Here is a 24,313-nt window from a genome sequence, read left to right on the forward strand (position 1 = left end):
ACACAATTGAGACTGAAAGTAAGTCACTTCCCCACGGCCCAGCTGGATTCAGATCTAGCGCAGGGACCTTTGCCCGAACATATTTCACCATGTAATTGTCCCATTGTCTTACACCCACTGTCCATCAGTAAAAGTCATCAAGAACCTCAACTTATACTTTTGATAAACTGGAAACTTGACATGTTTTCTTCTTACTTGTTAAATCACAAATGAGTTATTTCTTCGAAAATGCCTTAAGAGGAGACTGACAATCGACGAGGAATAACTAATGACTTTACAAACTAATCCGGCCAACCGTGATTCAGCATTCAGCAAAAGCGCCAAAGATATCAATTCATTTTGAACTAGAAATTCAAGGTGACGTAAAGACGTCATGGCAGCTTTAGCGGTTGGCAACATGTTCCAGGAAAATGACTTAATTTGTCTTTTAAAAAAATAATCTAATATTTTAAACCTGTCGTATATTGCAATTATAAGACTGTCTCAGCACAACCCTGAGGTGAGCTACCTCCCACTCATTGCGTTTGAAGCTGGTCCAGCACCCAGTCTAACTCGAATTTCTTATCGTAAACCTCGGCTGGCAATAAAGTTCTGTATCTTTATTTCAAGGCGTGTTGAAATAGCTTTGTTATCTACTCGTCGTAAATTCGTGATGAAAATATAATAACTGTTTGTCGAACTCGCAAAGTACCCTACTTCTTGTATCGCCATATGGGGAAAAACTGCTTTTAGTTGCGCATGCGCCACATGCACGATATATAAGGGCCCTTGAAACACGAAGCACACAGACTTCGCTGAGAAGAGAAATCTACCGGGATCAACATCGTCAACGGCAACGGCCCAGATTTCGACGGGATGGCTCCGACGTTATTTTTCCTTCTACTTGTTTGTGGTAGGTACATCATAGGCTAAGCGATTTGCCACCATGGCTTCACACTGTCAAATGCACCCATGATCAGTTGGTGTCTCTTATAATCACACTGCAAGAGCTCAGATTTTTCAAAGGACCGGCCCAAACTCCTCCATCACCGGTCTGTAGACGGCGAAACGCGGTCAGGTTCCTTTTGTATTAGAAAGATTGATACGATAAACGAAAATTAATCCCTTGCTGAATGCTTTGCATGTTACATGTCATTTTACCTGTTGAATTAAAAAGTTTCCATGTTTTTGATTTAAAATCTTGAAACAAAAGAGCCCATGATGCCTTAAAGGGACATTATCGCTATCTTTTGACCCTTTTTACACCAATAGTGTTGCAAACGAATAATTGCTGATGTCATTCGACTTATTGAAAGATGTCTGAAAAATGGTCGACCATAGACAACTTCCATCCAATTTTGCCTACACTGTGTAGAAAATCTGGGGTCAGTGGTTTTAGGTGGGCTACTGTTAACCCCTGACCCGAGGTTTTTCTACACAGTGTAGGCAAAATTGGATGGAAGTTGTCTATGGTCAACCATTTTTTGGACATCTTTCAACAAATCGAACAACATCAGCAACTGCTCGTTTGCAACAATATTGTGTAAAAAGGGTCAAAAGATAGCGATAATGTCCCTTTAATCTAGATCGCCCCTCGGGGACAGATATTCAGACTGTAAAACTTTTTCAATTCTTTCTGATATACCACTTGTAGGGGTTCATTTTAAAGCTCTTGGTAAATGAAAACTTTTCGAAAATTTTATTTTTCTCCATAGAGTTAACATGGGGCTGGCGGCCATTTTGAATTTCAAATATCGGTAAATCTTGGGTAATTTGTTTCTCTAGTACCAAAATTTGCACGGTGACCCCCGATTTTTATTCTTGATTTTGAAAGAAAGTGGTTGAAAGATTCCTTGAGGAAAGTTAGAGCGAAAGTTTAAGTCTTTCACTTTCGAGGCGCATACTACCTTAAACCGGACTGCAAGTTTTTTTTTAAGTTTTGTGTATACTAGTACGCTTTCATGTACCAAGTATAATGTGGGATAAAATTGCTGCACTAAAATTACCCTACAAAGACACATTTAAGAATATCTCTGAATTTTTTGTAAAACTATAAATCACCGACTTTTCCAAGTTTAACAAGTTGTTCAATTCTCGATGATGATAAATTTCAATGCCGACCCTTACCAAGCGCTGTCCATGCACGGGCACTCCGTTGTTCTGAATTGATACTCTACTAAATTAACTAAGCTTAGACCAAGAAAAATAAATAGTTTGTTTGACCCGCCGCGTCAACATTTTTTCAGCTGCGCACGAGGAAATAAAATAAAAAAATAAACGCAAAAAACACAGTGCTGTATAAAACAGAATCGTAAACAAAATAATTGACTTACATTCCATTCAGAACTGTACACATATGTCACTGTTTTAATACGCTGTCAAAACTGTGTATTGCTGCACTTAAAGTCAAACCGCAGAACGGTTGCTATACAAAAGTAATAACGCAGCACTGCTGTGCAATTATGTATGCGTGCATTCCCTATATTATTTCATGTTTTTCCGCATTTTTGTTAAGTGAAGAATATATAAAAAAAAATTGAGAGCAAAAAAAACCCCGCGTCACCGCATCATTTTTGAAATATATGTAGGATGAGAAACAAACTTTTTATTTTTCTCAGCCTTATATGATAATACGAACTTTGATGCTAACAGATAACTTTGTAAGAAAATTGATGATTGAATGCCGTTTAGATTGAAATAACAACAACAGAACCTATTGCACAATCTAACGCACCAGATCTTGGTCGGGCCCAGGACAAGTACATGAACGTCACAATCAACTTGAGAGCGGCCACATCCACGCACGCGTACGTACGCTCGCGCGACCTGCGCTGTGTCGTCTCACGTAATGATATAAGCGTATACACCAGGGTGTGCAAATCATTTCTTGACGATTTCTTGACGTGTTTACCAATGGTAAGCGTATATTTAACTTTTCTTAGGCCGGGAGAGCAGACGACAGTTCAGAGGCGGTCGCGTGCATGATTGTCGTCGCGTGTTCCAATTGTTTCAATTCGTAAAGGAAGAATTCCAAAAAGCAGTTCCACAAAAAAAACCTTTCACATATTCAGTGACGAATATTTTTCCTCGCCAAACTCTGTCTTGAATTTCGCGAATGTACGTAATTTTGGCTTACTTAACACATAAGTGTACCAATGCTCGTTACATTTTTTTGCTTCATCTCTTGAATATCTTTTACATTACACAATGATAGATGTCTATTTCTAAATTGTCGAAAATTTATACATTTCTGATGCCCAGTTATTACTACTTAACAAATTATCCCATAAAAATATTTTTCTTAGTTTCATTCAAATTACATAGTCGATTCCACAGGCGTGATTTATTCGCACAGTGCCTCGAAACACAAGGTTTCCACCCCGTTTAGCCATGGCCAACGTAGGGGCAAATTTGTGTACCCAAAGGAAAAACCTTAAGAATCTTATTTGAACAGATTCACAAACATTGTACTTTTCATAAGCCCAGACCACTAAACAATTGTCTAAAATTGGTAAAGCGAAGTTGCATGATATGTTTGCTTTGACTTATCTACACAGTTCCAAGAATTCAGATCCCTTCTTGTTTCGGGGAATTAGTGCTGAGGACACTCTCGGGCAATTCACGGCAAACTTGCATTCTTTCATTTCTACTATTCGCAGCTGTAACCGGATCTTACGGGACAACAACCCTAGAGATCGGAACTCGCTACGTGACCCGCTCCGTCGTCACTGTGCTCGCTGAGGAGGGAAAGGTATTCACCGCTAGCACGTGTGGTCACTTCGTCGGCAACTCGGTCAACATCACAATTCTATTGAATAACAACCCAGAGTGGAACCCAGTGAAAGGAGTTGTGTACTTCTACGTAGTGGATGACGAAAGCAAGGTGAGAGTATACGTTTACTTTACATGGACGCTGTCGCTCTTTCTTTTATCACCAATTTTGAATTACTGCTACCCACAGACTTGAGCAAAATTAATCTCGGCACGCACAGAATACAAAACCTCGCCTAATTTCAATCTGTTTCGCCGTTTATTTAAATGCCTGTCCTGCCTTCAAGTAAATAGCTTCAACCAAGGGGTTGAAAAACAGTTGGAATGATTCGTACGTGCTCATGGCGGACGTTAGACCCAGAGAAGCTTAGGCCGAATTACTGAAAAGATATACGAGAAAAATCTGAGTTTTTTTTCTCTTTCCGTTTTGACAGACCGAACAGGAAGCGATGTGCCATAATCATCCCGCCGGAAAGGCAGCCGTGCCGTTCTGTACGATCCAACATTGGAACTCAAGCAAGGACCTCTTCGTCTTTACAACTGCAGGACGAGTATCGGCTGTGTCCTTCACCATGAACGTACAGTTCAGACCAAAACCTGTCATGGAGGTAAGCTAAACATACTACACCCATACATGACTATGCATGTACAGGAATTATGGAGGACACGTCTCCCAATCAAATCACATTGTATTTACCATCCATCAGGCAATAAGAAGTCACGTGAACTCAACTTACACTCTGATTGAATCGTCAGCAAATCTGGACGAAAAGCTTACCTGCATGCATAAAATGTACAACGTACTGCACATGAATTGAGATAGATAGATAGATAGATAGATAGATAGATAGATAGATAGATAGATAGATAGATAGATAGATAGATAGATAGATAGATAGATAGATAGATACATAAATACATACATACATACATACATACATACATACATACATACATACATACATACATACATACATACATACACACACACACACACACACACACACACACACACACACACACACACATACATACATACATAGATAGATAGATAGATAGATAAATACATACATACATACATACATACATACATACATACATACATACATACATACATACATACATACATACATATGTGCATGCATATATTAGCATTACGGAGAATATACAAGTCCTTACATTTACACCAGTTTTTGTTTATCAATTTATTTTATCGTTTCAGAAACCCGTGATGCAGAAAAGAAATCCCAATGTCATTTTTCCTAGAAGGAAAGCTCCGGTTGTCCCATACTACCTGTCAGAGATAGCAGAGACCTCCACCACCCACCAGTTGCTGTACCAAGAACAGGTCCTTTTGAACGTTTCCTTCTGCGCCAACCCAGAAACCACCAACGACTACATAATCCGATCCGTTGTGTTCGGAACCGACGACATCAGCTCCTTCACGCAGCACATCTGCGACCAATCGGATTGCACCATCGAGGGCACCCACGTGATAGGATACAACGGAAACCAGTTGCCCAGCAACAGCGTCGACATTACAACTCAGCATGCGCAGTACCAGCGACTTTACGTGCTTCTGACGTGCTGGGGAGGCAACTACAACCCCGCCAAGAAAGCCTACGAGTGTAACTATCAGTACACTGGCAGCATCAGACCTAAATAAAGCACAATATGACAAGTCTAGCACACAGCTACAATTTTGGGGCCGACCTGCGCTGCGCGCCCACGCTCATGTCAATTCAATAGCCAAGGTACCTGTTAATAAGGATTGCACCATTGGTTCGTGAGAGGGGTGGTCAAACGTCTGTGGAGCGCAATTTGCCCTATATTGGCAAACTGAGTTGGTATTATGACTTCCGCTTTCAAGAATCAATGGTGCATCCTTTAACGTCCATTTATACAGAATCTTAATATTTACCAATTTATTTTCGGACACTAACGCCATCAATAATGTTGCATCAATAGATGAATTGAAAAAGACAGATATATCAGTGAACAATTAATACCAAGATGCAGAGGAGAACTAATTCGACTGATCGTTTGAGCGGCGAATGAGGTACGAAACTTGGATCACCGTCTCAAATCAAGTATTTTTCACGCTTTATTCGACGTGTGCCTCACAATACAACTCGATTTTTATATACTTTTGCCGTTGTAATTGCTGTAGCTAATAGTTAATACAATTTTGCTTTGCTAGGTTACTTTTTCATCAGGTAGGTTACATGTCAGAATTTTTAGTGATTTCTCTAGAGTTCAAGACCGATGGAGACGAGATTTACGAACAAACTGCATAGTTTTTCCAAGTCATTGTGTTGTGCTTGTGCAGACCTTTGTATTAAAGACGGGGTTATCTGATGAAACAGTCATGTATTACTGTGTTGTTTATTCTAGACTAACTGCTTCACGACATTGGGTAAGAATTAGTACGAGGATAGGTCTCAGCTCGTAAAACCCCCTATCTATTCTACCACAGACCAGTGCACGTCCCATTCAAATTTATCGGCCGGGTTTCGCATCCGTTATAGACCTACAAAACGGATGCATTCACCCGATTGAAAAGAAACCACATTTGTCAGCTTAAGAAACCTTATAATTTGTTATGCTGTTGACCTTTACCCTTTCATTGGAGTATATTCTTAGTTTTACGTCAACATGGAATGAATATTAAAAATTACCAGAGTTGTATACCGCCCCCAGCGGAGGCTCTTTACCCTTAGTGACGCGTTTTCCATGATCAACGTTAACGTTATTGTTTTGGATCCAAAGTTTTCAATCATTGATATCAGAGACTAAGATGTGTAACTGCTATAAGCAATGAATCCCTTCCTCATGATGTTATTAAAAAGGTGTTTCTTTCTGACAGTCTGTAATAGTCGTTTGAATTTCGAGGTTTTCTCTCGTCGCAACACGCTATCACTGGCGACGTCTGACGTCACGACACCGTTGTCATTAAACGCGAGAAAATTCAAACATATACTCAGAGATTGGGTACATTGGAAGGATCAACGTATGAGCTAAAACTTTAACACCAGACAGACATTGAAACTTGATGGATCACTCGAGAAAATGGGCAATTAGAACGCACGCATGACATACGAAGCTCTTCATATCGTTTGATAGGAACGTACGATTATTCTTCGCAAATTCACATCAACATGGTTACACTAGGAAATGTGTACGTACAGCATACTTAAAATACAGTTCACATTTTGTTAGGAATTGTTTTGATTTTTTTATCAAAATCTGCCAGTAGTTTAAACTTTCAAAAACCTACATCAACCATTTATCGTATTTTGCGGGAGGTTGAATAAAAATTTCGATGTCGCTGGCAAATGGACGTAAACAGAAAAGGGGAATGTCAAGAAAGCATATTTTGGGATTGCTGTAGTCGGGGATTGATATGGTGGCTATATGACTAACATAGCCGCCATACATGTATGTATCCGTAGAAGTAGATTTCGCTCACTACGAGCTGTGTCTAATTTGCCCTTAGTATCAATTTATGTAAACAATGAAGCTCGGACGGAAGAATTAAATCAATATATTGTGCAAGTTCGTGTGTATATATATGTGTGTGTGTGTGTGTGTGTGCGCGCGAGAGAGAGCGTGTAAACATGTGATATCCCATGATTAAAGCGCTGATATGGTTTCGTTATTATAGAAACAACAACGTAAAACTGTCTGCAGAGGGCGCTCACATGGGGAATAATTCACGCACAATTGAAAGGCACACAGAGTGGTCATTTTTGACAGCGTTTCAGACGGTATTCCTGCTTTGCCATGATGATTCTCATGAAATAACCAAAAGGTAAAGAGGCCCTTCGTCTTCACTCACTACATATGCCCAGAGACGCAATAGCCACTGCGCGCTTGAAAGTATTTGCATATGCAAATTTATAAAACGGGCTGAATTTTTGCCCGTATGGCAATGTGGAACTGATGGTTTGAAACGCTTTTCTCTGTGGTAAAGCCTGTTTTTGTCATGCTGTTTAATATCTGGCTATCGGCCACTCCACCAATACTGCTAAGGTAGGGGTCTTTTTGTCGTCATCATATTTATTGTCGCATGGTTCTCTTCACACAAAGTGCACCGGTACACCTGTTATCGTTGAGGGAGTCTGTACTGTACACCCAAGGGGGTTTTACATCGTTGTGACAAGTTTCCCATACCCGGGATACAACGGATGGAACCAAAACATTGCTTTGCGCTAAACGACGAGGGTACAGCAGAGCAGTTACCATGTTGACAAAAGAAACTTGTTTCTCACGTCCCCAGTGCGCTGGGAGTGTGAGAACACAGTGTGAGAACAATTTGTTCTCACACTCTGTATTGTTGCGCGACCGAACCACTCGTATGTGAAACGTATGTTGATTGGTCAATTCTGCTCAGCGCCCAGTTCTCTGTACGAATTATTTGACGAATAGAACATCGCGTAATGTACAACTGGCACTATAGCGGACAGACGACTGAACCGCAGAGTGAACAGGTTGTTCTAGATTTGAGTACGGTCAGCGCGGCGTCGGCAACAAATACTCGGAGGATGACCGCTTTTATGTTGTAACGGGAGAATTCAGGCCATTACAAACCTATCGGCTGTTTACGCTCGTCGACATATTTTCTGGAGAATAACTGACTTGACAGCGATACTGTTAGCGAAAGACTTTGATGAGCAGGCCATTTGCACACGAGGCTGTAGCAGACGACAGCTTTCACGCAATGTCATCAACAGATGGCCACCAGAGCTGTTTCGCAACATTTTCTCAGATGACCTGGAGAATTTTGTGGCTGACCAACAAAAAAAATTTGCCCTATCGGTAATATACATGTTAACGTGTTTGATATGCTCATCAATGAAAGGAACTTCATTTTGCTGTGCGGAATGACACAATGAAAAATGGGCAATCAATCGGAAGCTGGTTTTTGATAGTATAAACCTGCTATAATAAAACACGAAGATATTAGAGGGACGTGAGAAAAATAATCCCACACCTCAAAGGACTGAGATGGAATGTCTCACACTCATTGGGAGTTCTGTCTCACACTCGCCTTCGGCTCGTGTGAGACAGAACTCCCCAACTCGTGTGAGACATTCCATCCCAACCCGTTGGGGTGTGGGATTCTATTATTCTCGCGAAGGCGTCTTATTCAATAACGGAAAAGGCCGTGTTACATTTTTCCACAGAGAAACATACACAGAGTGGCAACGCTTGCATGCCTTTTGTTCCATGGTCGTCTCGGTAGACTATTGGCTTTTCATATTAAAATGAGCTTCAAAGGTGTTAAACTTTTTGGAGGCTTTGTTTGTGGTTGATAATTACACGAGATTATGCGAAACATACGACGAGATGGCATCGTACTGCCAGTCGCGTAGCAACCATAGTTACTTTGTGAGCTCTCAGGCCAGAAACATTGCTTCACGCCAATCAAAACATAACACGCCAGCAGTTTCATAACATGTCCTTCCTTACGCACGTGTAAAAGAGGGTATAACTAACCGTAAACCATTGAGTAAAACCAGACAGAATCGATAAAAGACTTTCAAATTTGGTTCAAACACACTCATTAATATTCACAAAAACATGAGAGGAATTTATAAAACGGTAAAAACTCACTTTCCTGAAGCTCAAAACACTCCAGTTTTCGCCAGCACGTCAATTCCGCTCAGCACCACACGACAACAACAACACAAACTTTGCCGAACATACTTTCGCTTAACAATTGGCGAAAATCCGAAAATTACCGAAGGATGCATGGTCGGCACTCTTCGGAAAAGAGAGGCGAGAGCAACCTGAGGCGAGGAAAACATGGATGGGTTACGTAACCGCTTCACGCCTTAAAAAATACCCGTTGCCACTCTGTCTAGGTTCCTCTGTGATTTTTCGAGGAATATACCTTGCGACAGATGGCCTAACTCGACCCACATTAAGATAATTCACTCTCTCTATATATATATTGATGTTGAGGAAATGTAATTGGATTTGAGAACGTGTTACTTGTTTTTGTTAGTATATACCGGGAATCAGGAAATTTTACATCCTTGGAAATATTTCTTGTCTTGGGGCATATTGCGAAATTAACTGACTTGCTTGAAAGATGTTGGCATTCAGCGTGCTTCAAATAAAAGTAGGGAACTCAAAAATCGAAGAAAATTAAGCTTAACACAAACTGGAACTCAACTGCTAGATTCAGAGCCCAACAAGGCATCCACAGACAACAAATCATGTATCTTGTATGCTGCAATAATAATGCAATTACAAGTATATGGTGGTGCAGAGAAGTTGATGTTTATTCGCATCTTAATGTTTGACCATCGACAGAAAGATTCAAAGGTATCGTCATACTTATAGCACCGTGATGGTGGCCCTGCAAACTAAAAAATAATAAAACCTTCGAAATCAATTCGACTAGTTGGTATTTGTATAATGTCATCGGGTATTGTCTAACTCACTAGCGTTGACAATGTGATTGCTGTTGCAATATTTCAGCTATATATTTCTGCCAAAAAATGAATTTTACATAAAGTACACGCTGTTTATATTTCACAAAAAAATGGATTTGTCATGTGACCAGATAGGTCTCAAGAGTCACAGAAGATATCGATCTTGTCATGTACAGTGGTAAAGTAGAGATGTCCGAAAACGCTAAAACTAAAGATTGTGTAACAATACAAAAGTGAACGACCTACACTCTTGCTAGAACTTTCCTCAGTGAAACTCTAAACCATTCTTCTACCACAACAAGAATAAAATCAAGGGTAACCATGCAAATGTTCGACCTGGAGTAACAATTAACTAACTATTCGAAAATCAACATGGCCGATACCCATTTGTTAACTCTACACGGGAAATAAAATTTTCGATTTTCGAAAAAATAGATGATGAAAATTTTTCTTACTCCATTAGATTACAATTCCTCTACCCCTACAAGTGGTAGACCAGAAAATGATTGTAGAGATTTGAATTTCCGAATATCTGTCATTCTACCTTAATTGATTTAATTTTGAGTATAGTGCGCTTGTCAAACCAGGGTGCCTGTCAGGTCGGAAGGACATGTACAGCAACGCTAATTGTTGAATAGGAATGGCATGCTAGCGCTGTACTGGTAGTTGCATTCGTAAGTGCCAGCGGTGCTTAGGTGGCCTCCCCAACACGTCAGAAGCACATACAGGTGCTCGATCTCCCGCTGCTGCGTGGTGATGTTGACTGTGTTGCTAGGCAACATGTGTCCGTTGTAGGCGATCACGTGCTCACTCTCTGCGGAGCAATCCGGTTTATTGCAGATGTGTTGCGTAAACGAGCTCATGTTGTCAGTGCCGAATACGGTGGATATGATTTGGTATTCTTCCGAGCTTCCCCCGACGCCGCACAGGTTGACGTTCAGTATCACCGGTTGTGCATAAACGAGTTGTTGTGTGGTGGACATCTGTGCTATCCCTGTCAGGATGTAATCCTCACCGACTTTTGGAAATACGATGTCGCGGTCTCTTCTTGTCGTCATATAAGCTCCAACATCATTGTAATTACTCTAAAATTACATAAAAAAACATCAACATTGTCACTGCATGATAATCGACAAACTTCCACGTTTGCTTTAAAAGGACCGGACGCAAATAACCAGGGGTGTGAACTCGGGATATTAGGGAAGGGTCATATCAATGTTTCGGAAGGTGTCGTATATTTTGACTTATGATTCGGGAACAGAAGAAACCTTGCTTTCTCCCGTTTTCTTTGAATTAAAATGAGCATGCAGCACCTTGTCCTTGTGAGGTTTGAGCTCCCCAGCTGCGGGTGGTCATGTATCGCGGATTTTTAAAACGCATATACGTCACAAATCACCTCTACCAGGGAAAATGTTGGTGAACACCTCCTGCAATATAAACTTTTGATAAAATTGAACGTCAAGTAAGTAAAATCAGATTTAATGTTCGTCGGTCTTCATGTCTGCATACATGATTTATGGCCGAGTGGATATAGCGTGGAAAACTGAGTCTCAGTGCCGACTGCGGGAATACCCTAAAACATGCAAGTGACATGTGGAAAGCCATGGACGCCATGGACGCAAAATTGCTGTCCAAGGTAGAATGCGCCTCGGGACAGATATAAAAGAGGCACTCCCACTTGGTAACATTTTTAAAACACATTTTTTTAATGCCAACGGTCGATATTTGACATGGCGACTGCGCGCAGATCGCGAGATATCGATAAAAACATGTCATTTCCCGAGCGTATTTTTCACATCCCGAAGTTTTACGATTGTTTCTGATTATGACTAGAAATCCCCCGAAGGTTGTTGTTGTGCTGATTGACGATATTCTAGGGAGTCAATAATAAGTTCGAACGACACAATAGGGCCGTTCACAGTTTACGTCACTGTTCTCTCATTAATATGCAAAAATAATATTTGTCCGCATTTTTAGATACGCTTTTGAAAATTACGCATGCAAGAACGACGAAAATACATCTCAGTGGGCGACTGCTAGTGTAACAATGAATATACAAAAAACATAGTCACGACTCAGAGTACAAGCTGCAAAAACAGCCACGCATGAAACATTGATAAAATTTGTCCGCATTTCAAACTGCGTGCCCGATGTCGCGCGCGTACAGCTATATTTAGTAACAAACCTGTAACCGTGAACAGCGCTATTAGTTTACCTCCCACTGGGAAGACTTTCATGACTTTATATACAGCATTATGCTTTTACCTCAGGTAAGTTTTTTAAAACTTCTCCTTTGTTTTTGTCGTTTTCATTATTCTCATTCAGTTGTATTATATTTTTAACCAATGCCACATAATATCAGTTTTTACGTGTAAAATATTAGCCTCCTCTGATGACTACATTTTGTCGTCTGCCACACAGTTACGTTTGGTTCGCCGCGTGGTATGCGTCTTGTCTATGCATACCACGCGGCGGCCGCTATGTAACAACCGCACGTAACTGTGCTAGTCACCTATGCGAATTCTGGTGGAATCAGCAAAAAATTTTTTCGTTTTTTCGCCAAGTCAGTAAGAATCAGCTTTCTCCCACGGGGCATGACCGATCACCGACACGAGTGGTACTCACAGCAGCGTCAGCGTAGACTCGTACTCCATAGCTTAGTTGACGATAGCCCCATTGCCGTACGTTCGATGTTCGGAAGCTGAATTTAGGTGGGCCAGCGGAATTAAAACTTTTACTTTTTTGAGGACATGTTTTTATTGATGTCTCGCAATCCGCGCGCAGTCGCCACGTCAAATATCGACCGTTGGCATTAAAAATGTTACCAAGTGGAAGTGCCACTTTAAGACTCCAAAACTTATACAATTCTTTTCCTATCTACTACTTGTGGGGGTTCATTTTAAAGCGCTTGGTGTAAGTAAACTTTTCACTTTTTAGTTTTTCGAATATCTACTTTTTAAAAAAAATTCTCCTTAGAGTTCACACAGGGATGGTGGCCATTTTGAATTTCAAATATCGGTAAATCTGGAATACTTTGTTTCTCTAGTTCCAAAATTTGAACGGTGACCGATTATTTTTAATGTTGAATTTGAAAGCGAATGGTTGAAATTGAGGAAAGTTTGAGCAAAAGTTTAAGGCTTTAAATTTGAGGCGCATACTGCCTTAAAGCTTTTGTAGCTGAATTCTCTGTAAATAGAGGAAAGGCGTTTTTTTTCTCCGTCGTCGTAGTGTGTCTGTACTCATGTGAAGAAATATTGCATGAACATGTACCTGTTCTGGAATCCATGGTGTAAATTCCACGTTCACAGAGAAGGAAACACCTGCTATTGTCCCGGCTGTCAAGATGACGTAAAGGTCATGGACGGAGTTCCAGGCCGGAATTGTGCAGGACGACTGAACAGCGCCCCCTTCAGGGTGATTGTGACAGAAGGCATCGTTTTCATCCTAGTAAAAAGCAAATGAGTCAAAAAGAAACAATTTTAATAATCTTGCTATAGGTCTCTACCTACGCAAACAACTGTAGTTAAAATTTCTTTCTGAATCTCCCCTTTACGTGAACATGGATGTAATCAACATGTTTGCCATTAGCCGGTACCCTCGGTTGAGTCGATATTTCAATAAAGGGGTGTGATGCTCTTGTAACACCTTCCGCTGCCTCACTGTGAAAGGCTTGTGAAAATCACCTGCAAATAAGATGCGAGAAGCATCACAGGTGGCTCAGACACTATTAATAAGCTTATTATAGAGTTTTTCTCTCAGTTTTCTCTATCAGTTCCTCTCCTTTTCTTCATGTTCTGACTGATCGAAGTCAATAAAATAAATGACTATAGCCTAACCTAGCCTCTTGACTCTTTATTTATTTTACACTCCATTACAAGGACGTTTATCTCTCATATACACACATGTTGGAATTAATTAGTCAACACAACTAATTATGCTAATCCGTGGACTTAGCAGGGATTTTATGGTTTGGTCAACATCGCGAAAGATAGGAAAGGTTACTAAAACGGGCTCCTTTTTCATTTACATCTCTATCTTGCCAATGTTGACCAACCCTTGATAAGTCCACGGATTAGCATGATTAGTTGTGTTGACCAATTAGTTACAAGATGTGTATATGAGAGATAAACGTCCTTTTAATGGAGTATAAAATGAATAAAGAGTCAAGAGGCTAGGTTACAGGTTATATAACCATTTATTTATTATTATTTATTTATTTTATTATCTCGAACATTCAGAGCATGAAGACACAGTCCCTCTATCCATAGAGTGACTATGATAAAGAAAAGGAGAGGAATTGACAGAGAAGACAGTGAAAAAACTCAATAATAAGCTTATTAGCCTAATAGTGTCTGGGCGTCCTGTGGAAGCATTGGTCTGACTTCGACTACGTTTAACTGTCCTCTAGCGCCCTCAATTTCCAGTTTTGATCTCCTAGATTCAGCCTCCCTCAATATTCAATGGTCTGTACTTCAAGTTGAGAAGTTAAGTGCAGATGACATTTACGACCTGCACCACTGATTGGTTTGAACAAGTCTGCCTCAAGCTTGCTGGACATTAAGTTGGCAAAGCCTCGAAATGAGCTGCTTATTTTCATAACACGACGAATGCATACACCAGCATCCGAAAACTTACGATTTATAATTATTGAGATCGTTGTGCTGTGCAAGGCACCTTACTTTGTCCAGCAATCCTATTACCGGTCAACAAGGATGAAAATCTTTAATTGTCGCGTCAGCGGGTAACTTACTACGCATGCGCAGATTAATATACTATTCGAGTAACCGGAAGTGTTCCGCCGCCATGTGTTTGATTGCTTGTAAAGAAACAAATGCAAACTAGAAAGCATTTGCAAGCAAAAGCGAAGTTCCAGAGACCAGAGCAGCGGAAGAAACAAGAGAATGTGTGACAAAGATAGGTGCAGAATGAAAGAGTGCTTTGGATTTTAATATTCAAGCACGTACCTATAGCTAAGGGCTGCTAGCAGTAAACACAACTAAAAGCGAGGCAGTCCACAGATTACAAATGACTACATGTACGGTAAAAACGCAACAGATACATACGGGGGCGACAACGCACGGAAATGTATATCAGACGACATTCTCGCGAGCCAGACCAATAATTTTCGCTCCGCTGACCCACGCAAAAATCAATCGCTTGACGGGTAGCGCTGAGTTGTTGCCGTAAAGAGGCGCGTGGTTTACGACGATGATCAGACGAGAGGAAACATCGGACCATGGGATCTATTTTTTACATCCATGATCGGACCTAGGCCGTTGAAATTGAAAACCGAGGCCACATGCATTGTCATTTGATTAAAAGCACAGACTAAAACGATTTTCATTGCAATGTCGCTGTTTTCACAAGATACTGACCGTTTGATCTTGGAAAGTTGAGCTGCTTTAACGTGCAGCCAACGCATGCCCTTGCGATGCGGTGACAGGGCTGTGTGTTACCGGCGTTAAAACGGCCTGGCAGACTGATATAGGAAAAACCGCTGGTGGCTCCTCAAAAATACGGCGGGCAGTTTCTCCGCCAAAACAGCCGATTTTGAATCAAAATTTTGCATTGATCTTCGTTTCGAGCACACCCACCTCGCCTAGGTACACGATGTGCCCTGCCGCGCTTGTTAAACTTAGGGAAAGCATATTTTTCGCTGTCTATGCGAGCGAAATCCGCCGCCATTGTTCCTATCTCATGAGCATTCATTCGGGCGAAACAGTATAGCGCCACGTACGGCGAGTATTTAGAGAAAAATAAAATCAAAAAGCAACAAAAAACAAAGCGAAAGAAAGCTAGAATTATTAATAGCTGAACGCAATATGATAGTCGAGCAATGGAGAATAACAAATAAATAAATAAACACGCAAGAAATGCCCGTAAAACCCGTCCGAGCTGAGCGATGACGTCATAAGCGTGTCGCAATGCATTCTGGGTAATTAAGGTAAAATTTGTGTATAGCATGTTCTATGATAGTAATACCGGAAATAGAGAAAGAAAGAAAGAAAGAAAGAAAGAAAGAAAGAAAGAAAGAAAGAAGGAAAGTGAGCAAAAACTAACAGTTCCAGAGCTGGTCTCTGGAACTAATAATACAAAGTATTTCTTTTAACACGCCATTAATAAAATGTATCATTGCCATTACAAAGTAAGTACTATTCTCCACCTCATCATTGATACAACATATCCTTACCATCATGCCTTAAAATAGAAAAAGAGAGAAAACTGGCGTACATATGGATAGAGGGACTGTGATATCACGGTCCCTCCACAAGTGGTGGAGGGACTGTGGTGATATGAACGACGGACACACGAATTTGACTGAACGTTCAAATGTAGAAGAGCGCCCTCTGTGTCAATAACTAGGTGCAAAAAATGCCAGTTTTCAGACTGGTTATCAGCTTGTAACTGGCAGTTGGGCAGTACAATTGCCATTGCAACGATAGAGACGGCACAATACGTTCCTTATTACACAGAATGGGTTGTTATCATTGTAAAAAATTGCCAATTTTTGTTCATCTCTTTGACAGATTTAACAGAAAATCTACAAGGCTTATCTGCGCTTGTCTGACAAAGCGTGCCTGAACTGTTTTCATCAGAGGGTAGGCCTAAACTGGGTCACAGTGGGTGTTTGAATTTATTGTTTACGCAATGCATAGGGTTGTAGCAAATAATTCTATTTTATTCTTTATCATTACTAACCATGAATGTATACTATTATTGATCATGTAAACGTCGACTGTGCATCTTCAGACAGAAATAAAATTTCTGGCGAGACACCAAAGGCTGAGTGAGCCCTGTACGATATTAACAAAGGAGAGGCATAACACAACCACGAATCTATCTCACCTTACTCGGGTCGTCAGTAACGTAGAAGTACACAAGTCCCATCACAGGGTTCCATCCTGGGTTGAACGGCAGAAGAACGGTCACGTTTACCGATTCATCTATGAGACTACTGCATGTTTTAGCAATGAACGTCATCTCCTGCTCGGGTAACACAGTATGGAGAGAACGGGTCACATACCGAGATGAAACTGTTTTGGTCGGTGTCCCATAAACTCCGACTGCAGCTGCTGTCAAAGTAAGAGGATGTGAGTTGTTCCGCTAGTCCTTCGCTGATTTCAAAGCAAAGATAATGTACTTGTTGCATAGGTAAAAGCAAACAGAATGTAGAGGAAAATACTGTACAGTGTTTAGTATTGTTCTTTTGATCCCAACTGTACTCAGATACGTAGACAAAGTTACAAGCACTCATCACTGTACGACAACTGCTGTTCCACAATATGTGCATGATATTTACATGATGGTTCCTATTATACAACATTCCCATCACTTTGTTCTTCAACACCGTGAAAGTTTGTCAGTTTGATTTGGCAGTTGGCTAGCAATTAAACACGCAAGTACCCAATGTATGGAGTAGCAAAATGATTTCCTCAAAAATGCTTATACTTCATAGTAATGACATTGATATACTTTCTCCTGGACCATGGTCCGGCATGCCGAACGTGAATCCAACGGTACCAACGACATGTCTGTCACGTGACTTTACATACCGTATTTCCTTGCAAATGTAAGGATCTCAATTATTATAACCATCAACTTCACTATATGCAGGAAACAAAAGCAAATTATTTGCTTCAAACGTATAAGGTGAAGTGCATTGTTTGTGTCGCGCCAACTTTGGAATATGTTCTTGAGCATAGACTGTGTAGCATGTAGGAAGCATGTCAAATAATCGCTCCTTTATGGTAGAGACCAGTTTTGTTCATAATGGAAGCTGTTGCACTTGAGCATGTGAAGTCAAAATATCCTAGGTACAACTGAGGAGTTATTTGAAGAATTAGCGATGTCGAATGGATGTACTCACCACAAACGAGTAATAAGAAAAATCTCTCCAAAGCCATCTTGTCAAAATCTTGGACGTTGTTTAGACGAATGTTGATGCTTGCAGTTGTCTTCTCTGTGAAACCTGTGTGCACTGCTCGTGTTTCACCGTCTTTTATGCTATGCCTGAGACGCAGTACGAGTTCTTATCTTATGAACAGCTTGATGTTTTCTCATAACACGAAAGTTGTGCGTCGTTCAGGCTGACAAACAAATACCATATTTCATCATGGTTTTGCAGCTAATGGTGACGCAATAACTGAGGGTTTGACTCACCTTAAGTGATCGAAAGAAATGCACCAATTTGAAACAAGAATCTAACAATATGATGTTTCCAGAAGAACGAATCGAACTATGATTTCGACAGACATATTTCTAATGTTGGGGATATGACAATAATTTCACAGAGACAAATCTGTAGTCATAAATCTCACACCAGCCAAAATTACTCCATTTGGCCTAATACATAGACAGTGTTATAGTGCCGTCGTTCTTCAATCTATAATTCGTGTCACTATCTGTCTTATTAGTAAACATATTCCAGGCCTGACGGAGTAATTTTAAAATTTTGAGATTCACATGTTAAGGAGATCGTGCAAAGATACTGAGAACCCATGATACCAGGTGCAGGGAAAACGATATGCAAATAAGGTAATATCATGGATTGGATCGCTAGCTTTACGGAGGAAGTGCTATATTGATTAACCAGCTGGTTATACCCGTGCCGTATAAAATTTCCGTAGAGGGGTTTTTGAGAGAATACTGAAGTTGACGATTTACTCTGTTGAAAAAATAGCTATTTCTACGGAATTTTACATCGTCGTATCTTTTTGGTGACAATTCGAAAATTTCGATCTTCTTCCACAGAGCTTAGCGACAAGATATAACAGCCTTTTGGAATTTCAAGTATCGCATAAACTTGGAAACTTCCCTCTTACTCAAAACTTTACTCGGCTTCCTGATATTTTCTGTTGATTTGGAAAGAGAATGCGTCAGGGATCGTTTCTGCTAAAGTTGCAGAACTTGTTTCAAGTCTCTCTCTCTCTCTCTCTCTCTCTCTCTCTCTCTCTCTCTCTCTTCAGATTTTTGGCGATTCTGCGGTATACGCTGTCTCTTATCAAAGATATATATCAGGTCACAATAACTTCATTTTTTAATGTCACCTTGAAGCGGATCTGTTCTCGTCTTAATCAGGCATGTCCGGGTTACCGACTCCCGTTATTTGCACGTGCTTTTGTCTTTATACCGATATAGATCATGAATCACTATCGATAAGGACGATGAGAAATATTCCGTCCTGATGGTGAAAACTTTACCCCCGTGCTGCAACACCTACTTCTCATCGTGTTAAGAATCAGATGGTAGCGAACTTGAACACTTATTACCTGGTCATGAGGGCTATAGCGCCCGTTTATCACCCCGCTGGACCGTGCGTTACCAGAAACACATCGCTATTCCCCGAGGCCGTAGGCCGAGGGGTAAAGAACACGAGCTATAGCCAGACTAAAGACCAGGTTATAGATGTTTGTTACGAATTATCTAACCTTACATATTAGGCCCAAAAAATAAATTGTGCTGTTCCGATAACATTGTTTTCATAAATAGGGTAGATAGGTCGGCAGGGAATTGTTTTCAATATGCGCTTTTCAGGGGTTCATGGCGATCAACAGTGGCCACAACATTTCCAGAAAAACGTATCATACATATAAAAGGAATAAAAACATAAAAGACGTCCTCGTTCAAGCAAAAATCAAATGCCAGGTAACGAAAACGTGATTTTATGGTGTTTTTCTTTCTTTTTTTTTAACTTCCGCGTTTAGATAGCTCTGAAAAGTTTACGGTCGGCAGGCAAAAAATAGGGCAGGTCGCTAATCGGAACAGCAATTTTTTCTTTGGCCTTAGATGTACTGTGATCAGAGCCCTCACCAATTACAATACCGGTCTTTACTCAAATATGTGTTTCTCAAGTGTGAACAGTAGCAGTAAGGGGCAGCCCGGGGGGGGGGGTACTTGTTCAGAGAAGTGGTAGGGGTGTGCGGCCGCAAGTATAAAACCCAGGGCCCATTTTAGACCTAAAATCTCGTTATTTTAGGACCCCATTTTAGACCTTTATGACCTTTGACCCAGGTCAAAAGTCATAGCGTCAAAATTTGTAAAACGGAAAAAGCAAGTATTTGCCCCGGCAAAGCCTACCACTGTACCGCGTTTAGGGCTATGTTGTTGCTGGCCAAGCCATGATTCCGAAAAACATCAGGAAATACTAAAAAAATTGGTGAAAGAAAATGTCTTTCACCCTCACCAAATTTTGGTCCAGCTTCTGCAAATTATCAGTTACAGTCTGACTGGTGGTTTTTTTTAAACTCCAATTCACAACAAACCTCGCTGTTCGTCTGTAAAGCAATACTACTTCATGTGGCCATGGTCGACCTGTCTGTCATGATCAATACTAGGAGCAGTAGAGCCACGTTGTTTGGGTATTTTCTATTGGGCAAAAATCTGCCATATATAGAGTTCTGACCAATCAGTGACAATGTTTTAAAACAAAGTCGATATTTACTTTGGCTTAAGCCAGGGGGTCTCTTTAATGGTTCCCCTGCCACAGAAAAGATATCGATGCTTATAGAGTGCAGCTCAGAACCCTGCTAGCGAGACGGGAACAGACGGTTGAAATTTGTTCTTGTGTGGCACTCAAAAATCAACCCCATTTTAGACCTTGGTTTACAGTGGAATTGATACCCCCATTTTAGACCAAGTTGCTGAAATACCCACCCCATTGGGCGGCACGTATACATATTGGCAAGTAATGGAAGTGCCCCCCGGGGGGGGGAGCAGCAGTCTGAATCAGATGTGAGCGGTCGCTCAACTGATTATTAAAATACTTGTGCTCATCGTATTCATTTTGTTGTTAGATAGGGTAACACACGAGGCAAGCATATGACGGTGTTCTGACTTAGTATCAACGTTATAGGGGCGTCCCTGGCCTGTTCGTCATCATAAAAAGGTGATATCTGGAAAGCGGAAGTGATAACCAGAAATTCTTATATCTTCGAGAATCAGTCCACTCGTAGATTATGCGATTAGGCTGTCAACATATATAGAAGTGGTATCTTTTTCAAGACGTCACCATTTATCATATCCCGTAGGATAGTCGGACGTCGCTATCATACCCCTAGTATAGTCGGACGTCATCATACCCCCTAGTATAGTCGGACGTCATCATATCCCGTAGGATAGTCGGACGTCGCTTTCTTACTCCTTTCCCATTCCATTGAAAAACATGCAAGTCTTATGAAGAGAGAACTCTCTTGTACGTGCATTCTCAAGCCTACACGATGGTACAGCTGAGTCACAGGTCCGACCTTTGACACGACATGAGAGCGAACTCGCTGGCTACGCCAGTTCACTGAGTTGGCTTAAAATGAGCTTTGAATGAGGGAAACAGAGGGCCACACTCACATGCAGTATTCAAGTTTACAACTGGACTAGCATAAAAAACAGTGTATTCAATATGAAGACGTACCGCGCTTGACGTCATGCAATTTTTTCGCGTTCAAAGATTTGACAATAGTCTCTGGATTGTACAGTACATGTATTCTGTTCCGCGATAATACAATATTTTCATGCAGAATGTCATATTTTTGCAAAAGTGGCAAGATTGAACGAATTTTTGCAGTGCAGATTTTTTTACTTCATTTTTGACCAGATACAATCAAACAAGGTTAAATCATTAACACATTCATGTGAATTGGCAACTTTCCAAATATAAAATACACGATTACACCTATCGAAGTCCTTGCCCCCCCCCCCCCCGGCCATATGTTGGTCAGGCAACGGTACTGTTGCGGCGTCATAACGACACAGTCTGTCAGTCATTCAGCGTGCATTTGTCCATAAGCAACATCACATTTAGTTTGCAAACTCTTGCAAAGTAGCTCTCGGTAGCATGCCAAAGTTTACATATTTTTCCCGCACTGTGTTGACTCAACATAAACCTAGCATGATATTCATCAGTTGACATGCACTTACGTGAGGATTTATGTCAAGAAGGTTCGATATTAGTTCGATATTTAACTGGTGACATCATAGCGCCGCCAGACATATTCCTCGTATTTTAAAGGTCGGCCGATACGCTCATTTTGTACACGCATGACAAGGCTCACTCTGTCTCCATGCAGAAACATATACACCAACCGTTCCGCTAAAACACTGAATTGTGTACATGCCATGGCCATGCCAGGGGGTCAGATGTTGCCAGGCCACTATCGGCCACAACGAGAACAGCAAAGAATAGGCAAACTGAGGTGGAAACTTCGCCATCTGTACATCTGATTTTTATCAGCTAAGGGAGCCTTCAGTAATTACAGGGGGGTGGGCCGGGGGAATTTCGCGAACACCTATACCGTAAAATGTGACCCTCCCCCCTATCCTCCTGTCTAAAATGTGACCCTCCCCCTTGTCCGACATTCTAAAACTTGACCCTCCCCCCCCAACCACTGCGGTATTCTCCCCGGGAATAACTAAAACAGTATCAGCTAATTTACATAACAATTGGTTCAATTGTTATGTTAGGGACAAATTACAGAGGGGAGGGCTGGTGTTTTTGGAGAGACAGTCGCAATTTATCACGCAAGAATTTTTGAAGAGATATGGTATTTCATACAGTTTAGGGAGGGTCACCATATTTTGTGCAACTATAAGAAGGCAAGATGTAGCTGATTTAGTGCTTCATCCAAAAATATCAAATTAGAATACATGGAATCTATCAGGCAAATTATTGACAATTTACCCCCACAAAACATGCTATATCTGTATTTTATATATGTTTGATAATGTATTTAAATGTACTTTGCTTGAATAGGGAAGTGAAATGAACATTTGTGTGAAAGAAATTGATTTCTGAATTTCATCTAAAAAGTTGGTTCACTATCCATGGTGTTTATGATGAAATTATGAATAGTTTTTTTCAAATACAAAAATAGGTAAATCTTTGCATTTGTGTACTCTTGATTATTGATATTAATTTTCTTGATTAGACTAGAGTGGTTACAAGTCTATGGTTGAGTAAGAAATTTGATTTTGGAATTTTACCAAAATGTCAATTCACTATGCATGGCGGTCTATAAGTATGGTCGTATTTTGTTGGTGATTTCCTTTTCAAGAAATATCACACGGACAATCAAAGTTTTGGCCATAATATCAGCTTCTGTCAAAAGTGACCCCTCCCCCAAGATAGGTTATAAAAAGTGACCCTCCCCCTTGAACTGTTTCTAAAAAGTGACCCTCCCCCTAATTCCCCCGGCCCACCCCCCTGTAATTACTGAAGGCTCCCTAAGTGTTTTACTTGGCTAGGCGGTGCGTAGTCAGTAATTGTACGCGTGAGTACGAAGTTACCTGTGAGCTAGGCCACGGCTGTGTCACACTGGGTACACACAGCTCTGTGTATTCTGTGCGAACCTTGTGCACGAGCTTGAAAATAAAGTGTGTGACAATTGGCCAAACCCAGAATTCGAATCGGCCACGTTACAAACAAAGCCATGTGCGCAAACGCGCATAGACGTACGTGTATTTCCATACGCGTTAGTACACATGTGGGCTTGTTTGTACCGGCATCACGTGATTATTTGGGCGTACTGAGTGTGTAGAATGCATCGCGTCCTTTTTATTCCGGAGTCGAACCATTGGCTACTTGCTTTCTATTTATTCGAAAGTACTTCAACTTTTTGAAAATAGTCTGTTTTCAATGCCTTTTCTTTAAACTTTAAACAGCTATCATTTGGCCACGTTCTTACATTCATTTCCGCGTCACGCGAGAACGGTGCATTGATAGAACACCATGACCACCACCTCCTGTAACGATTTCATGTAAAAAAAAAAAAAAATTTTGAATCGTAGCTGCTTTTACAGGTGAACATACAATCTTATACGGAACAACGTCGTCGACTTGCCCCTAATGTACGGGGAGAAACTTACTACTTGGCCGCAAGTTATGATTGGGGAATAATCGAGTTGCAATTCCGAGAGCTGCAATCTGAATCAATCATACACACCGCGCTAAATTGAGCAGCTGTACCTCATGGTAAAGTATCTAGCTTCATTGTTGATGTGCAGCTTCCGGTTACACGCGAGGAATAATGTCAGGCGACCTGTTCATCATCATAAAAATTGGCGATATGTGCAAGGAGGAACTAACAGCCAGAATTTCTGTAAGCTTATCTTCGCGAATACATTATCTTATT

The 24,313-nt window shown here is 40.8% G+C and overlaps 3 protein-coding genes across 3 annotated transcripts in view; 2 read left to right on the forward strand and 1 right to left on the reverse strand.

The window, feature by feature from the left end:
- LOC139129530 (uncharacterized) overlaps positions 1 to 24,313 on the forward strand; it is a 263,263-nt gene that overhangs the window by 78,172 nt on the left and 160,778 nt on the right. The gene's annotated exons all lie outside the window — the stretch shown is intronic.
- LOC139129532 (uncharacterized) lies at positions 757 to 6,113 on the forward strand. Its single transcript, XM_070695168.1, has 4 exons — positions 757 to 892; positions 3,639 to 3,862; positions 4,185 to 4,358; positions 4,973 to 6,113. Exons 1-4 carry the CDS (start codon positions 856 to 858, stop codon positions 5,414 to 5,416), a joined length of 879 nt encoding a protein of 292 aa, XP_070551269.1. The 5' UTR covers positions 757 to 855; the 3' UTR covers positions 5,417 to 6,113.
- Positions 10,016 to 18,163, reverse strand: LOC139124919 (uncharacterized). Its single transcript, XM_070691034.1, has 4 exons — positions 18,061 to 18,163; positions 17,040 to 17,263; positions 13,464 to 13,637; positions 10,016 to 11,278 (listed from the first exon to the last, which is right to left on the reverse strand). Exons 1-4 carry the CDS (start codon positions 18,095 to 18,097, stop codon positions 10,817 to 10,819), a joined length of 897 nt encoding a protein of 298 aa, XP_070547135.1. The 5' UTR covers positions 18,098 to 18,163; the 3' UTR covers positions 10,016 to 10,816.

The sequence above is a fragment of the Ptychodera flava genome, chromosome 3 (genome assembly GCF_041260155.1).
Source record: "Ptychodera flava strain L36383 chromosome 3, AS_Pfla_20210202, whole genome shotgun sequence".
NCBI lineage: Eukaryota > Metazoa > Hemichordata > Enteropneusta > Ptychoderidae > Ptychodera > Ptychodera flava.

What these genes read in the sequence shown, in the direction of transcription:
- LOC139129532 (XM_070695168.1), top strand. Translation starts at nt 856, where the DNA reads ATGGCTCCGACGTTATTTTTCCTTCTACTTGTTTGTG. An exon ending in TTTCCTTCTACTTGTTTGTG is followed by an intron (nt 893 to 3,638) that starts GTAGGTACATCA and finishes TACTATTCGCAG; the next exon opens with CTGTAACCGGATCTTACGGG. An exon ending in GACCAAAACCTGTCATGGAG is followed by an intron (nt 4,359 to 4,972) that starts GTAAGCTAAACA and finishes TTATCGTTTCAG; the next exon opens with AAACCCGTGATGCAGAAAAG.
- LOC139124919 (XM_070691034.1), bottom strand. Translation starts at nt 18,097, where the DNA reads ATGGCTTTGGAGAGATTTTTCTTATTACTCGTTTGTG. An exon ending in TTACTGACGACCCGAGTAAG is followed by an intron (nt 13,638 to 17,039) that starts GTGAGATAGATT and finishes GCTTTTTACTAG; the next exon opens with GATGAAAACGATGCCTTCTG. An exon ending in CACCATGGATTCCAGAACAG is followed by an intron (nt 11,279 to 13,463) that starts GTACATGTTCAT and finishes ATGTAATTTTAG; the next exon opens with AGTAATTACAATGATGTTGG.